Source organism: Zootoca vivipara, chromosome 5, assembly GCF_965207765.1.
Source record: "Zootoca vivipara chromosome 5, rZooViv2.hap1.1, whole genome shotgun sequence".
Taxonomy (NCBI): Eukaryota; Metazoa; Chordata; class Lepidosauria; order Squamata; family Lacertidae; genus Zootoca; species Zootoca vivipara.
Window position 1 is genome coordinate 62441820 of NC_142588.1, and position 18194 is coordinate 62460013.

General features: G+C 46.6%; 2 protein-coding genes across 5 annotated transcripts in view; both read right to left on the reverse strand.

Moving 5' to 3' along the window:
• SNED1 (sushi, nidogen and EGF like domains 1) overlaps window positions 1-1825 on the reverse strand; it is a 74246-nt gene extending 72421 nt beyond the window's left edge. The window contains exon 1 of the mRNA XM_035133206.3: window positions 1357-1825. Within this exon, the coding sequence (XP_034989097.3) occupies window positions 1357-1566 (210 nt within the window). The 5' untranslated portion in view covers window positions 1567-1825. The remainder of the gene's footprint in view (window positions 1-1356) is intronic.
• Window positions 1826-16301: 14476 nt separating this feature from the next.
• Window positions 16302-18194, reverse strand: part of CROCC2 (ciliary rootlet coiled-coil, rootletin family member 2) — an 87283-nt gene continuing 85390 nt past the window's right edge. For all 4 annotated transcript variants that reach the window (XM_088670792.1, XM_060274572.2, XM_035133879.3 and 1 more), the window contains one exon: window positions 16302-17467. In XM_088670792.1, the coding sequence (XP_088526918.1) occupies window positions 17384-17467 (84 nt within the window). In that variant the 3' untranslated portion in view covers window positions 16302-17383. The remainder of the gene's footprint in view (window positions 17468-18194) is intronic.

Sequence of the window (18194 nt, forward strand, 5' to 3'; positions counted from 1 at the left end):
GCAGGTTACAACAATGCAATATACAATTATATAAACAAGAATACATTGTCAAGGTGGCACACCAAAATAAGACATATTAAAAACATGTATCTAAAACAGACTACTGGTCCATCCTATCTCAAGACACTATCTCTCAAGGCACTATCTTGAGGCTCCTACCCCACCTCCACCCTCCACTTTTGCTTCTTTGGTGGTTTTGAGGTGCCTTCTATCACTGGGTTCTCATCCCCACCATGCTATCCTGTTATATGACATTTACTACCTACATAATCCCATAGCCAAGATTGTCATGTGAAAGTCAAAGTGCTGAAGAACAATGGATGGACTTTGGGAAACCCACCAGTGCACTAATACTTAGCCTATTTATATATGTTTTGATGGGCAATTCCGAGTACATCTTTGCAGAAAGGCAGCAAACACATTCTAACAGGTGTGCAAAAACCGCAGTTCTTCACGTGCAGATGTTTCTTATCAATAGTTTGCAGTAATCATAGTTAAAGTAGCTACCATGCCACCTGTGGTTCGTCTGTACTGGGCCCCCCATGAGCTCCAGAAAGTAGATATGGGGAACATGTAACCCTTCAGATATTGTTACGATTCAAGCTCCCATCAGCCCCAGACAGCATGGGCAATGGTCAGGGATGGTGAGATGTGTGGTCCCTCATCCCTGCCATAGGCTACTGAGTATGTGTATCATAAGTTTATCGAACAGAATCCATGTGAACATAGTCTAAGAAACCAAGTTTTTCAAAATACCCCACCACCTTTACCTGGCTTCAGTACAAGGCAGGGGTTTTGCACCACACTCATCCCTAGGAATGAGAAAGCCAGTGAAAGATCCCCGCTTGCCTTTGGCCCAGTTCAGATGCTATAAGCTTTAAAGCAGAGTTGGCTAACCTGCGGCATTCCTCCATACATCCGTGCGCTACTTCAACTCCTAGTCTATGGCCAGGAGTCCCAGCAAACACCTGAAGCGCCACGGATTAGCCAAGCCTGCTTTAGGGTCCCGGGCTGCAGCTCGGAGCACTTATTCCCAGGGAGAGAGAGCGCGAGAGAGATTCACCCAACTTCCGTGGGATCTGCTTCAGCGAAAGCACGCCTGGCGTGGCATTGCAAAGCTCAACGCAGAGCATCCCGGTCGGTGGAAGCAAGCGCGCTCTGTGAAGAAAAGCCTCTCACGTCGTGAGCCCGGTTGGGTTTCCCTCCCCGCTCCAGTCTCCCTTTTATTACGAGGACCAAGTATGTTGGGTGAGGTATTTCTAAGGGGCCCTCAGGCACAGAGCATTCCGGGGTAACTACTCCGCGGCAGGCAACCTCGGGGTTGAGGGGGGTGTCTCTCTCAGGCAGACTACTCACGTAGAGCGCCATGTGAGCCGCGCCGAAGAAGGGGAACTTCACGGCGATGGGCCGGAGCCCCGAGCCGCCATCGTCCTGCAGCGGGGTGGCCGTGTCCCCCTGCGCCGGCCCGAAGGGGTAGAAGTCAGCCAGGGGCACGGCGCCCTTTGCCCGCAGCCGGAGCCAGCTGCCGAGCGCCAGCAGCACCACCCAGCCGGACAGGCCCCGCATTTCCCCGGCGGGCGCCGAAGTACGGGCGGGCAGAGCCGAGCGGAGGCGACGGGGCTGGCACGGAGGCGCACACGGGGCGCTGAGGCGAGGGAGGGAGCGCGTAGACGGCGCGGGCCGGGAGGGAGGAAGGGAGACCGTGGCGCCAAAGGGACAAGGAGCTGCCTCTGGCTCGGCGGCGGCAGGGCAGCGCCGGCTCCCGGGACGCGAGGAGGGCTCTGCTCGGGACGGCGGTGGCTGCTGCTGCTGCTGCTGCTGAGCGACCCGCGCGCACACTGAGCCTCTCTGTGCAGCGTTGAGGGAGGAGACAGCGGCTCATTCACACCGCTCGGGGGTATACATATTCATACCCTGGTCAGCCAATTAGGACGCGACCTGGAGGAGGCGGCCGCCGAGGTTAGGGGCGGGGTTAGAAGGATCGCGTCTTCTCTTAAAGCGCTAAGGAGAGCTGGCCCGGGAAAGCGCGGCGCTACCGCTCGGGGTAGCGCGTGGCATGCGAGCGGAGGAGCCCCGGGCGCGTCCAGGCTACGGTGCTCAGCGCGCTCGGTAGGGAGTTAGGACCTCAGTGTGCGGGGAAGCAGGGGGACCGTCAGGGGGTCAGAGGTCCACCGTCCGGGGCCCCTCGCTCCGCAGGATGTGCGGAAAGGCCCCAAGCGCAGCATCGCCAACTCGGGAAGAAGTGGGCAAATAACTCATTGCCATGTGAAGTTGAGCTCCGGCGAGACCATTAAGGCCAGCGTCTTAAAATTACCCAGCTGCCTGCATACATTGGGTGACGGAGTTACTTCTGAGTAAGCACGCATAGGATCGGTTTGCAAGCCACTTCGCGCGCGCACACCCTTTCCCGAGTTAAGGATGCAGTCCTAAGCCCACTTACTTGGGAGTAAGCCCCATTCAATGGTATTCACTTGTGAGTGGTTAGGATCGCCACCCACTCTGGGAGGAGGCGTAGGAAGGTCAGGTGGTACCCAGTGCGGGGAAAATTTCTTGTCACCTCCCCCCAAACATTGTTGTTTTGTATTGTTTTTTGCCTGCAAAAATGGTTTTACATTATTTCATATTTTCTTACAAAGGAATGCGGATTCTGGGCCTCTGATAATAAGTAGGCGACTATGGACAGATACTTAAATCTACAGGATGGATTGTGTTTTGGCTTGTGTTATTTTATTTATATTTATTGTTTATTTATTTAACAAAATTTATTTTAAAAACCTGCAAAGTGGTTTACCAAAACAACAACAACAACAACATAGCAGTAAAATTAACAATCCTACCTTAAAACATACAAAAGCTAAAAAATTAAAATTAAAATTACTTCAACTTCCTAAGCATTTACGGTAGGTATGCTTGCCTAAAGAAGAATGCTTTTAGCAGGTGCCCAAAAAGAGTCTAGCAAAGGCATGTGCTTTGTTGCAATGGGCGGGGAGTTCCAAAGTGCAGGTGCTGTCACAGTAAACAATGCAGTACAGATGTTATGTGGAACCTGTAGTAGTGCTTGAAACTACTGAAGGGGAGGTTTTATTTATTGTGATTTCACCATGCTCTGTATTATATGAAAAGGAAAACATTTATTTAAAAAACAGGATTGCACAGCAGCAATCTAGTCTTATCATGATCAGTGGGACTTATTCCCGAGCTGACGGTGCATAAGATGGGCTGCAATCCTATGCACCCCTTGCATCCAGCTTGTACCTAAAACTCTGCACAAGCCTGCACCAGAAAATTGTAGAGTTGGAAGGTACCCCTGGGGGTCATTTAGCCAAACTCCTGGGGGCGATGCAGGAATCTCAACTAGACCATCCCTGACTGATAGCCATCAGTCTTCTGTTTTTCCTCTCACCCAGGACACACATCAATGGAGACTGGAGGTGGGGGAAAGATAAATTTTGACAACTAGACCATCCCTGACCGATGGCCATCCGTCTTCTGTTTCCCCCCTCAGCCAGGACACACAAGGCATAAAGACACAAGAAGGGAGACTGGAGGTGGGGGAGGGAAGCCCAGCAGAGGGTAGGGCAGTAGGGCGGTTCATAAAAAAACTTTTAAAATAGGGATTATATAACTATATCTGAAATTTCATGCATATCAGTTAATATCTTGACCCTGTTCCACTGAATTGAATTTTCAGCCTTCGCGACATAGGAAAATGGCATAGCTGCCAAGTCTTCCGTTTTTCACGGGAAACCCCCATATTTTGTTACCGTTTCCCACTGTTATCCCAAATTGATTATATCCCATAAAGCTCCTGCCGGCGGCCATGTCCCGGCTCCCGGCTGTCTGTTCATGTCTGGACACGCGCAGAAGCGATTTCTGGTGCCCAGACATGTAGACATGGGCAGCCCGGCACCGGAAGTCGCGTCTACGCATGTCTGGACATGCGTAGAAGTGACTTCCGGTGCCGCTCTGCCCATGTCTGGGCACTGGAAATCTGGACATGTGTAGAAGCGACTTCCGGTGCCGCTCTGCCCATGTCTCAGCACTGGAAATCTGGACATGCGTAGAAGTGACTTCCGGTGCCGCTCTGCCCATGTCTGGGCACTGGAAATCTGGACATGTGTAGAAGCGACTTCCGGTGCCGCTCTGCCCATGTCTGAGCACTGGAAATCTGGACATGCGTAGAAGTGACTTCCGGTGCTGCTCTGCCCATGTCTGGGCACTGGAAATCTGGACATGCGTAGAAGCGACTTCCGGTGCTGCGCTGCCACTGATCCCGGATTTTTCAATCCGAGAGTTGGAGGGTATGGAAAACGGCCAAGTAAACAGCTATTTTCGTGGAGGAGGGTCAAGATATTAACTGATATGCATGAAATTTCAGATATAGCTATATAATCCCTAGTGTAGTAAGATAAGACCTTTGGAGCAGGCTTTTTTTAAAAAAAAAAGTTTTTTTTTAATGAACCAGCCTACTTTGGCCACCTCATGAGAAGAGAAGACTCCCTGGAAAAGACCCTGATGTTGGGAAAGATGGAGGGCACAAGGAGAAGGGGATGACAGAGGATGAGATGGTTGGACAGTGTTCTCGAAGCTACGAACATGAGTTTGACCAAACTGCGGGAGGCAGTGGAAGACAGAAGTGCCTGGCGTGCTCTGGTCCATGGGGTCACGAAGAGTCGGACATGACTGAACGACTAAACAACAACAAAGTAGGGCAAAACAAAATAAAAAAATTCCAAATTCCTTCCAGCAGCACCTTAGAGACCAACTAAGTTTGTCATTGGTATGAGCTTTTGTGTGCATGCACACTTCTTCAGATACATGCATGCACACGAAAGCTCATACCAATGACAAACTTAGTTGGTCTCTAAGGTGCTGCTAGAAGGAATTTTTTTATTTTGTTTCGACTACGTCAGACCAACATGGCTACATACCTTTAACTAGAACTATGGAAAGTAGGGCAGTAATTGTTCCTTGATAATTTGTCAGACCCTCCATGATAGCACCTGGGGGACCCACCCCCCTTCCTACGCCCCTGACTCTGGGCCATCACCTCAATCCCAGTTATGTGCTGGCCTGTGAGAATTCACAGAGTGCTCTGTGTCTAGTGCTCTCTTCTTCCTAATTACTATTCCTTTACGGAGGCTGAGTCTGCATGCAACGGAGTCCAGGCTCAGTTCCCCACCTGAAAATCTGCTGCCAGCCATTGTCACAACACAGACTAAGGCAGCTCCTTTTATTCCTAGCAGAGATTTGGGGTGTGAACACTGAAAAGAGATCTGAGTGATTGCAGAACAACATTGAATTCAGAGTAGCCTATCATAAAATAATAGTGGTGTCCCTGCAAGAAATAAATAAACTTCCTTTCTTTCATCACTGACTTATTATCATTTCCTGCATCAGAAATGAATTGGACTAAATCAGGGGTCCCCAGACTACGGCCCGGGGGCCGGATGCGGCCCAATTGGCCTGCCAATCCAGCCCGCGACGACCCCCGCCGCCTGCCGCCCGCTCTTACAGCACGCAGTGCGGCAGCGCTCTTCCGGGTTGGGAAAAAAGCGCCGAAAATCCTTTGTGCGCATGCGTATGGGCCTCTCCCGACCCGGAAGAGGTCATTTCTGGTGCACTTCCGGGTCGGGGGAGGCCCATACGCATGCGCACAACGGATTTTCGGCGCTTTTTCCACCCTGGAAGCGCGCCGCCGCGCCAGTAAGCGCTCGTGCGCATGCACACGGGTGCGCACTCCCCCGCCTGCCGGCCCGCACAGGCGCGCGCTCCCCCGTCCTCCGGCCCGCCGCGCGATCGGCGCGGTGGGAACCGGCCCAAACGCCGGTAAGTCTGGGGACCCCTGGACTAAATCATTCTAAGGTCCCTTATCAATTTTATAGGTGCTTGGATGGGAGTCTTGTATTGCAAATGGGTCAATCTCATTTTTCTGTGTGCAGGTTTAGTGCATGAGCTGCCCACATTCTCCCCCCTCCCCCAGTCACTAGAGGGCTTGGGCAGAATGCAAAAAGAGAGTTATTGACTGGCTTGAGTCACCTAGGCTAAATGGGATTTGTACTGTACTTGGATCTCACCAATCCTAGACAAGCGCTTCAACTACTGCTTCCCCTATCTAGTGCCCTCTAGATGTTTTAGACTACAAGTCCCATCAGCCACAGCCAGCAAGACCAAGCTTGACTTTATCCTCAACTCTCTTGGTAGCGTAATCTGAATGCTGCAATGTGGACTTGATGTTACTTAAAACAATGCTCATCAAGTGAGCTCAGGCCTGCTTGGGAGTGAAAAGGTTACAGAGATACAATCTAATTTTGGGAGCAGAACTAGGACATATTCTTACAAATTTACACCAGCTGCTTGTTGGAAGTGCTACACGCTGAAACCTCTAAAGGCCTTTTTAGCAGAACAAATCTGGGAGAGCGCCAGAAAACAACAGCGATACCCTGTTTCTCATATTTTAAGACATACCCATAAAATAAGCCATAGCAAGATTTTAAGCATTCAAGGAATATAAGCCATACCCCGAAAATAAGACATAGTGATAGGCGCAGCAGCAATGCCGGCCGCGGCAGGAGGAGGAGGAAAAAAATAAGACATCCCTTGAAAATAAGTCATAGTGGGTTTTTTTGAGGAAAAAATAAATATAAGACATGTCTTATAATATGAGAAACACGGTAGTATAATTTATGGCTAAATTCAGCAAATGTGCAAAGCAAAAATAGTAGCTGAGCTTAGCTTTGTAACTTTTAATTCTTCTGCCTCAGCACCTTTTGATGTGCAGGCATGTATGTGCCTATGTGCTCTGCCCCTCATGTATACAAATTTGCCGAAAGTCATCAAGTAAGAAAATGGTAGGCAAACTGCCCTATGGAAAGCACATCTACAATTTGTGTGTGTCTATGTGTGTGTGGCTGTTGATGGCAGTGAACACTTCCTCAACTTTTCCTGAGGAGCTCTGATTTGTTCTTTTTTGTTCCTCTTCCCACATCCCTCCTGATGCCCTTTGCATACACTGAACTCTGTATGAGGGCAAATTGCCCATCACTGAAAGTTAAGTCTTCAATCTTATAATAAGATAAGTTTTGTTAATTGTGAAGAGGTCTAGCTTCACTCTGTCTGTGCCTGCTGATTTACCAGATTCATGGAAAAAGGAAATCAAAAGAATAATGGTCAGCTGGGGCTGCAGTGGTTTGTGACACCGAATTAAAACCGAGCACTTTCAAAGCAATTGGGTATTATTCAGCTAAGTTTTATTCAGAGTGTTGTTGTTGTTTAGTTGTTTAGTCGTGTTCGACTCTTCGTGACCCCATGGACCAGAGCATGCCAGGCACTCCTGTCTTCCACTGCCTCCCGCAGTTTGGTCAAACTCATGTTCGTAGCTTCAAGAACACTGTCCAACCATCTTGTCCTCTGCCGTCCCCTTCTCCTTGTGCCCTCCATCTTTCCCAACACCAGGGTCTTTTCCAGGGAGTCTTCTCTTCTTAAGAGGTGGCCAAAGTATTGGAGCCTCAGCTTCAGGATCTGTCCTTCCAGTGAGCACTCAGGGCTGATTTCCTTCAGAATGGATAGCTTTGGTCTTCTTGCAGTCCATGGGACTCTCAAGAGTCTCCTCCAGCACCATAATTCAAAAGCATCAATTCTTCAGCGATCAGCCTTCTTTATGGTCCAGCTCTGACTTCCATACATCACTACTGGGAAAACCATAGAGTAGAACCACTGAAATAAATGAATATGACTAAGTTTAAGGCCTTTAATTTCAGTGTGTCTGCTTTGAGTAAAACACAATACCACCCTTTAGCATTTTCCTGATGGGAACCATTGATTAATCATAAATATAATCTAGCTTCTCTGTCTCACCAGCAAATTCAACTTTCTGTCTTTATTCTGCATATTCTTATTGAGAATTACTATAAAACATCCCCAGACTAATTAATACTGGTCGTAAAACCAATCAAAATCACAACTGAGTCCAAACAGGATTCACCCTCCCTTGGACAAAGGGATAGGAATAATGCTTAAGGCTATATTCTTATACCCACTTACCTAGGAGTAAGTCCCATTGAACTCAGTGGGGTTTACTCATGATTAAGCATGCATACAATTGCATTGTTGCTCAGTACTCACATTCCAAAGAGATGCAAATAAACCAATAAAATGACCCTTATTTTTTATGTAATAGTAATTATTGATTAAACTTATTAGTTGCCAGTTACCTCAAACATCTCCAGCATTTAAAGCATAGATGTAGATACATTCTACAATGAAGAGAAAGAAGAAGAAAAATCATATAAAACCTAAGCACTCTTGAATACAATATGCAACCTTTGCCAATAGCCATAGGAAGCTTTGGCAGTACACTGGCAATAAAACAGAATCAGCTCAGCCCATTAAAGGCCTGGGGAAAGAGACAAGTCTTTACTTGGCCCCAAAACACCAGGCAGACGTCACTGGGCAGTCAAAGCAAAAACAAAAAGGCCCCCTCCATTGCCACCTACCTCCTAGCCTACCTCAGAGGAAGGACCTGGAGAAGGGTCTCAGATAAAGATCTGAAGGCCCAGTAGGTTCATATTGGGAGAGGTGTACCAGAAGATATTCTGACTCAGGGCTGCGTTCCTTCTGTACTCCTATACTTCACTCTCCAGATTGAATTTTGAATCTTCCCAGAGTTTATATGACGAGGTGGGTAAAGCATACCATACGCCACTTGATCTGTCACCTGAACTGTCACTGAACTAAATAAAGTACAGTTTCAAAGTCAGGGTATGCAATATTTTAACAGTAAATACCACACTGCAGTTTTGTGGTGCTAAAAATATTCTCGGGAAAGTATTTGTAGCAATGTGACATTTTCAGTTACATGCCAACCTCAAGTAGCCCTTTGTCTTTGTTTAGGAATAATGCAACATTTATCTTAAGCAAAACATTTTATCTAGCAGGCTCAAGTTTCTATTGCAAAGGTAGCACAAAACACCCTCACAGAGCTATGAAAGCCCCATGACACACTCAATTAGAATACAAATAAATTTAAATACAAGTTCAGTTTAGATCTCAAACAGAGCAGTGATTTTCTGTTTAATGCTTCCCACTTAATGATTATGAACATGTAGACTGCATAAGGTAAACAAATACTTTGAAACTGTTGCTGTGGATTTATGATGCTATGACAGAACTGGAACATCAGGATCTTATTAAAAATTAGAGTTCAGGGCTCCACTATACTCGCAATGGTCTCATTTATTTATTTATACCCATTTCTACATATGCGTACAAACCTGGGAAAGCCCACCTAATTCAAATAAGAAAGATAAAAGTATTCACAAGATTCTGACCTTTCTTATAAATTACCACTTTCCCCCTAATGATTTTATCTATTACATTTATATACAGTACTGTCTTTCTTCCATGGAACACAGAGTTATCCAGAGAGGGTCACTCAGCACTTAGGTTTGATAACATAAGGTTACTGCATCATTTATGCACCTTCAAACTATATCCTGGAAATTGTGGATAGGAAATGAGTGTCTCATATATGGACACCCTGACCATGAAACTGGAGGAATAAGAACTGGAGGGAGTCCCAAAGATGGGCTTGATCTATGTACAGAAGTTCTGCATTTTTAAAAGTTCTCTGCAATTACGTCAAAAGCAGCAGGGAGTGAGGGTTGCACATGGATGTTGCCCTCATGTTGCCAGTGAATGTTGGCAGCAGAGACAGCTATTCAGTTATGACAACTTCTTGCCCATCAGAGTTTGGAATTAAGCTGAAGGAAAGCAAACGGCTTGTTTGCTTGTTTCCACTTCAACTAGGGGCCTAAAACAATAGGAGTCTTATGGGCCATTCAGAAAGGCTCTGCACACTGTTTATGGCCCACAAGCTAGTGGTTCTCCACCCTGTCTTAAAGCCTGCCATGAAATTAGCCTGAGAAGCCCTGGACAATTGCAAAGTGCAGCCTCCTCTTCATGGGAGGTATGTATGCTTAAAAAGCTTTTGGGGTCAAATAAAGGGACGTGGAAGGCCACTTGCAAGATTCCTGGTCAGGAATGGCTGAGGAGATCCAGCTGATGAGATTTGATGGGAGAATTGTTATTAGTAACTGAGGACCAAGAGGATTTTTCTAACGTGGAGCTTACTAACAAAGTGAACATGAAAAGATAGAGAACTGGAAGTGCAGGAGGAAATGGAAGATTGGCAGCCCAAGTTTTGGGCAACCAAGCGAGAAAGAAGCCAACTTCAGCCTGGATGCCTTGAGTGAAGAACATATAGTCTCTCTTCTCCATGCACACCCTATGAAGGGCTTAAGGGAAGAGCATACACTCCTACAGTGGGAATGATTCCAAAGGCAAAACAGACTGGGACCCCTATCTGCCTCAGGCTGAGATCATTGCTGGTTGAATCGTAACACAAATCTGTCATGCAACAGGTGTGGGCAGGGAGGCAATATCAGGCCCAAGGCCTCCAACCTCTTTGTCTGGCCCTCAGGACTCTTCCTAAGCCCACACACCCCTGCTGGCCCTGCTTAGCAGCTGCCTTAAGTAATTTTTGCTTGGCTGGAAGATGTCCTTGAACCCTGATAATGCTTCTTGCTCCCCTGGATGGTGGCTAGAGAGGGGCATGGGTGTAGAAATAAGCCTACTGCATAAAGCTAAAAATTGACTTCATTCTTCCTCACACTTTGCAACTGGCCCATGAGAAGGTTGCCTAGAGGATGTGACCCTTGGGGTGAAAAAGGTCCCCCACCCTTGACACAGAAACATCTTTGGACCGAGGAGTGTAAGCCAAGAGCAGCTTCTCAAATATTCCCTGCTAGTTGGGTTGCCCATCTTCCTGTGGAAGGTCTCAGGGGAAGTGTCCCAGCCAGCTGGAGGTGCTCTCCTTTTTCCTTCTTGACAGCAGTGCTGGAACCAGGCTTGCACCTACTTTTTGGCAATTTGCACATAAGGAGGCAGTTCCATTTCACGGAAGTAGGAGCAAAGCACCTCCATATGCAGAGGGAAGAGCTTTGGCTGTGGACACATTTTACATGCACAAATTCTTTTCCTTATTAGTAATTTGGAAACTAGTTAACTGAAGCCATGTACCCACTTTCAGACATATGGTGCCGTTAACATGAACATTAAAAGGCAAGTCCTGGTGTTCCCTTTTGTGGCTTCATTCCCCTGGGAAAATGGTAGTACAAGCAGTGAGTGAGGTCACTACATTTCCCATGAATATGTATCCCAGTATGCTGCTGTGGCATCACATGGCTGTTCCATCTGTTTAAAAAAGCAATGAATGGTTTAAACTGGATCCTCAAATAAGGGTGCCTGCTTCTCTCTGAACCACAGCTGAGTCCATAGATGTCATTCAAATATGTGAATATTCCTGTGAAAGCAGTCTCCTATTCAGCCCAATTTTTACATGGAGAAATATTTGGGCATTTTTACCACCATCACAAAACCCCCGATTAGTATCCACTAATGCAGTTTTCTACTTGGGGGGGGCGAGGGTGGGAGTCTTGAAAATAATTGGAAAGGTTACATGAGAACTAGCCACAAGAACAGTGTACAGAGCCTTTAAATACATGCTTTGTTTCCACAAAGTGAACTAATCTCTAATACTAATCCCTTTAGCTATCTAGCATTCCTCCCCTTTCTTGTCTTATGTACTTTTGTTCTTTCCTCCATTCCTCATTATTGCAAACCGCATTCCAGCTGCCCAGGTCCATAGTTCTCACAATCTAGAGTCGGCCCTGCCATTAGGCAGAGTGAGGCAACTGCCTCAGGCGGCAGCTGTGGAAAGAAAAAACTGGCAGCCTCTCATGGGATGGCTTTTGTTACCTAAGTTGGTTACCCTACTAAGGAAGCAGAGAAAGATGCTTAGTGGCTCACCCTCAACCATAACACAAACTTTTTGCTGTGGGTTGGGCTTTCAGATGGAATGAGGGGATCTGTGTGAATTGATAACAAATTAAATAAGCATTAAAGCAGTGTGCTTGCTGTGCTATGTTCTTAACTATGTCATGCATGATTCCAGTTTAGAAGACAGTAGTAGGGATATTTATCTTGCAAAATAGCTGAAAAACTGTGAAGTTATGTTGCAGTAAGTGTGGTCTGGGTCATCCTAGTCGCAACCCTCATTTTTCAAGCTGTCAATATGGTCATGATAAATAGCACTTAAAACAGAATAATAAAACCATAGAATTGTAGAGTTGGAAGGGAACATGAGGCTCATGTAGCCCAACCCCCTGCAATGCAGGAAGTTTTGCCCAGAGTGGGACCCCAACCCATGACTCTGAGATTAAGAGAGTCTCATGCTCTAATGATGGAGCTGAGTTCTTTCACTTATCACACCTAATACAATCCAACAAAAGTTACTACAATTACGTTCCATGTACATATGTAATTAATATGTGCAATATTATGTCTACTTACCTAAAAACCAGCCTGAGATCAGCAGGACTTATTTCTGAATGAAAATGACTATGGTAGGATTGGGCTGACATGCTCCACTCTGTTGCCTTGAATGGAACATCCAGGCCATTCCTATGTCCATTTACCAAAAGGCCTTATGCATTTTGGCCCTAATCCCAAGTAAGTATGTATAAGACAATGAGTTGGATCCAGACTGTTACCTGAACTTCACTTCCACTAAAATCAATGCAACGAGTCCCATTGCTATAAAAGCGAGTGAAGCTCAACTAACGGGCACTGCTCTTTGCACCAGGCTGGAAGGAGTTTGAGCCCTACCAGCCTCTGCTGGCCACCATCTGTGGAACATCAAAGCCACTCCATTGGCTCTGGCGAGGGCAGACGGAAACCTTGTGGTGGCTCAGGCAAGACGCACTGCCGACACCCACCCCCAAGCCAGGCCCCAGCATGGTGTGAGACCAGTGCAGACGCTCTGAAGGAATGCCCGCTTTCACCGAGAGACTTGGCAAAAAGAGGGATTTCTGTGAGGCATTGGTGCTAATCTCCCCACTGCTCTAGGGGTGGAAGACCAGCAGCAACACAGCCGCTCTGTGGGAATGCCTTTTGGATGAGTCTTGGTGAAATGGGGGTGTTCCGTGAGGTGCTGTTGCTGCTCTCCACAGCTTTGGCTTACAGCTGTGTCTTTAGCTTACCCAAAGTACACTTGGAAGCTGCCACTGCAGAAGCTGGAGAGGGGTGGCTGCTGGAAGAAAGGAGGATAAATGGTGGTGAAAGTGGGGGAATCGGGGTTTCCCACCCCCTGCAAAGCATGCTGCCTGAGGCGGGCCACTTCAGGTCGCCTCACCGGTGCAGTGCGCCGGCGATGGGCACAGGGCTTTCAAAGGGCAGCCCAAGCTCTGGGATCTGCCCCATTGCCATCACACCGTGACATTGGTCCCAATTTGAGCCCAGTTGCTGTGCCAGTTCAAGGGTCCCAAAGCATTTTGCCTCCTCCCAACATCCCCACCTTCCACCCCAGCTGGCATGAGCTTCAGGGTGCACATACAGCACCCTGCTGTTCCCTGGGCAGAGTTTGGAATGGAGCTGGATACAATTCAATCGTATTAGCCTTAGCTAAGGTTTGCAGGATTTGTGGCCAGTACATTTAAATTAGTCCCATTGGCTTTTGGGAGGACTTACTTTAATGCACTACATTCAAGGCTTCGGTTTCTCAGCTTCAGTGCTACTAGCCTGAGCTCTAAATTCTTCTGCAAAGCTTGTGATCGGGGGGGGGGGGGGAGTGGCAGAACAAAGCTGACATGTTTAATCCCTTTGCATTCTTCTTTTCTTAAGACCACACCATTGCAACTGCTATTATACTTTGAGTATCTGTAGCAAAAAAAGTGGTCCTACGCGCAGTGGTTTGTTGGTAGCGGCAACCGAGTGTTTAGCTTCCAACATTCTGAAGATAAAACTCTTTCCCACTGGGAACATGCTTTGAAACTGTGATTGTATTCAATAAAAAGGCAATCGAAATATCCGCCGTAGTAATTATTGCAAGGTCCGTTTCAATGCTGAACTGAGGCCAAGGAACAGATTCCTGTGTAAGAACTGAAACTGAGCAGAAAAGAACAGCAGGGCTCAGAAGGAACAGCAGCAGATTAGCTAAATTCCCCCATGGAAAGTTTCCCTCACTAAAGCCTGATTGTGCCAGCGATGGATAGACATTTTCTGGGATTCCCAGCTCTGTGCCTATGGATAGCTCAAAACCTGGTGGTGGAAACTGGGCAGCGTTCAACTTCTCCTAATACATATGGCAACTACGGCTGGCATACCATCCCCTTTGCTATCTGGCACTTAATGGTCTAGGCCAGCATTCCCAAACTCCCTCCCCCCCAATAGACCACTTGCAAACTGCTGGGGATCTCAGTGGACTCCTTCGTGAACTCCCCTTCCCCTACTTCAGTCCCAGTACCATTGTCAGAACCAGTGACATATTATGCAAGTCAAGGGCCCTGAGCCAGGGGACTGAGTGGCATACCCTCCAACTCCCGGTAAGAAAAATCCGGGATCAGCAGCGGCGTGGCACCGGAAGTCACTTCTACGCATGTCTGGACATGTGTAGAAGCAACTTCCGGTGCTGGCGCTGCCCAATTTCCGGTGCCCAGACATGGGCACCCAAAATCGGTTCTGCGCATGTCCAGACATGCATGTCCAGACATGCGCAGAAGGAGCCTCCCTGGCAGGTAGGAAATCCGGGGGATTTACGCGATTTTTCTCTATTCAGGATAGCAGCGGGAAACAGGTTTAAATATGGGGGTTTCCCACAAAAAACAGGAGACTTGGCAGCTATGCTGAGTGGTGTCCCTTTACCTGGCAAAGTTTTAGGGAAAGATCAATAGACTGCACAAGTAGCATATCATGACAATCATGGGGCTCAGGGTAATGCCTTGTTAGCGGCTCAGTAAATTTGGCCCTGATCAGAACGGCCTCAATCTCTGCTCAGAAAAAAAATCAAACAAATGCAGGACCACCTGCAGATATTCTGATTGTTCTGCAGCCTCTCTGTGGATTACATGAAAGGGCAAACAGTGGCCTGTGGACCACAGTTTGACTTATTTGCTCAAGGTTGAAAGGTTGGAAAGTCATCTGCCATTGTTAGTCACTCAATATAAGGTTTGTGGCAGTTCAACTAAATTAATCCTAATTTACATGCATCTAAACAGCACTGTTTGGGTGCATGCGTGTTTCCCAGCAGAAGTGAATAGAATCGTGGTTTGACACCAGCGCAGGATCAGAACTAGTCCTAAGGAACTAGCACCTTACTTCAGACGTTTAGCCCAAATAATTTACTGCAACTAGGGATGGAAAGATCTGTCAATCTTTCAGTTACTAATTTTTCCCAATCCTAAATTCAGTTTCCCACATTTCTGCAGTAATTTGTGATTTTGGTTGTTTAAAGAAAACTCATAAAAATTCACCAGCTTTTTAGTAGAATTTCTCCCAAGAAATGATTAATATGCACATTTTTGAAAACAATGTTACGGATTTTTGTACGCCATTCTTTATGAAGCTATTCATTTTTGTGCATTTCCCCCCAAATATATGCATTTTTATGAAGCTATTCATTTTTTGTGCATTTCCCCCCAAATATATGCATTTTTGTAAACAATGATAGGTTGGAGAAAGAAGATTCTGACTAAACATTAGAAAAAAACTTTCTGGGAGTAAGAGGTGTTTGACAGTGGAATGGACTCCCTTGGGAGGATGTGGAATCTCCTTCACTGGAGTTTTTAAAGCAGAGGTTGGATGGCTTAGATGCTTCAGTTGAGATTCCTGCATTTAGGGGGGGGGGGTTGGACGATGACTTGGGCCCCTTTCCAACTCTACGATAAGAAGGAGGACAATTATTTTATACAACTTTCAGAAGAGCAGCCATGTTAGTCTGTTGCAACAGAAAACAGCAAGTATTTTATCCAGTGGTATCTCTCTGATGACGGAAAGCTCTTTAATGCAGAGGAGGCTTCTGTCAGGAGGGGTGGGGCACGGCAAGAAGGCAATTTTCACATATACACCTTCTGCTCTGCTGTGACTCCCCAATCCTCTCCAGAGTTGGGGGACCCTTGAAAAGTGTGTGAGAGATGGTATGTGGGGAGCTGTAGCGGATGGGGTGAATCTTATGGCCCCTGAAAGACTAACAGATTAATTGTAGCCCATGTTTTTGTGAATTACAGTCCACTGGAATTGGCATGAAAGCTTATGCTGCAGTAAATCTGTTACTCTTAAAAGGTGCCACAAAACTCTTTTTTTTGTTTTGTTTAAAATGGTAAGTTTCAGGGCTACATGACAAATATTAAATAAGCCAGTACAGAATGTACAGTATTTATATATTAGCACAGTGGAAATTGCTCTCCTCGGTTTCTTTAGGAAGTGGTTCTTTATTTTTAATAATTCGCAGTACCACATTTGGAAAAACAAACATTCACGAGGAAAAAATGTGGAACAATGCTAACAGGTGACACTCGCAGCAGCTCCAAGATGGTTTCCCTGTCATCACCAAGGAAACCAAAGTTTGATTCCTAAAGGGATTTCCTTGGAGCCTGTCAGCCGGCAGAGTGGGTGGAATGTTGAATGTTAACACCCTGACATGTCTTGGGGCCAGCAAGTCATAAGATGGCTTGGCTTTGAGCTAATCTCAGCCACCTGCCACCATGAAAATGGCTTGATGTTCATAGACACAGCAAAGGATTTGATCAATCCCTGGGTGTGGTTCACACTCTGCTTCAAAACTACTCTTTATAGCACAGTATGATCTGGATGGCAGCAGAAATACCTGCCTCCTTCATTTGCAGAAGGGCATGTGATATATGGATCTGTGACATCATTGGCAGACAGCCGCCATCACCATGGATGCCACTGACTAAACAGGTATGGCTACAGCACGAGGCACCAGGAAGTACTTGACAGCAACTTCCAAACCCTGAGGGATAATAAAATAACCCGGTCAGTGATGGAAATGCAGAGGTATTTCAATAATAAATGCTCCTATCTGGGCTGTGGAATTTTCCAATTTGTACAGCCTGAATACAAAACCTTACGGGGATCATGCAGGGATACTCTACCCAGAAAACCAAACAACAGAGAATGCCCTCGTCAAATGTCCTAAATTAATTAGTTAAGCATCAGTGCCCTGGGTTCCAAGCATCTTAGAGAGAACAGCTGCCCCCACAGCAGGGTTTCCTCTTGGCTGCAGGCTGCCTAGTCATTTGCTGTCTTGACTGTGCCTTCCAAGTCTTCAGGGTATGTACTCCTCGGGTGGGGGAGATATTACTCCCTAGCACTGTGGGTCCGGGAGCTCTGGTTTCTCAGACCATGAATCAGTTGAGCACTCTTATGCAGGAGATTGATAAATCCAATGCTTGAGCTGCAAGGAGTCTCCTGAAGGCTGGTTCTGTGTTTGGTTGTCTGGGATCAGGGCACAATGTTCCTTTCTGAATCATTTCCCAGTGTGAAGTTTCTGGCTCATGTAGGCTTGTCGTCTTCTCACTTCTTGATCCAGCTGCTCTTTCAGAGCATTCACCTGGGGAAACACATGTTGACAAATAGGGCTACGTTCATATAAACCACTATTCTGCTCTGTTCCACTATTTAAACCTCTATTCTTATCTCTGGCTCATCCTGTCTGGGCACCATGGCAAACTGCTTATGGTGTCCAGAGCTTATGGTGCTGCCTGGAGAGATAGCAGAAGTCTGTTCACCTCTGTCCACTTGCTGGCCTTCTCTTTCTGGGTGCTACGGTGCTAGGAAGCTAGTATAAAGCTAGCATAAACATGTAGTTTGTCCTTAAAAGAGGAAAGTTCATACTTTGTTCTTTTTCTTAGGGCTGCAGCATGACTGAAAAAAAATATCCACAATTATTATTACCAAGGATTATTAAATTGAAGCAGGAGAAGGGTCTGGTGCTCTTATTGTCCTCATGATGAGAAGGCCTTGTGTTGAACAGTAGATTAAATCTGATCTCTCACCACCTCCCCCACTTCTCTTGCAGTCATACTTAACACCCCCCCTCCTCTAGCTGTTATGGAGGGGTTTAGGGGTTAAGCAACCAGCCAGCTTCTCTTTCTCAAGGGCAGAGAAAGCAATACACCACTGCATCATATCCCAGATTCACAGGCAGTATAAGCTGTTGGACAAGAAAACCATGGAGCTGTTTAGACCTCACAGGTTAGCTTATGCTCTATGAATGTTTGCTGTTCAAGACTAGAAATCACCTCTTGGACTCTGGTGCCTTCTGCACTAGAGAGCCA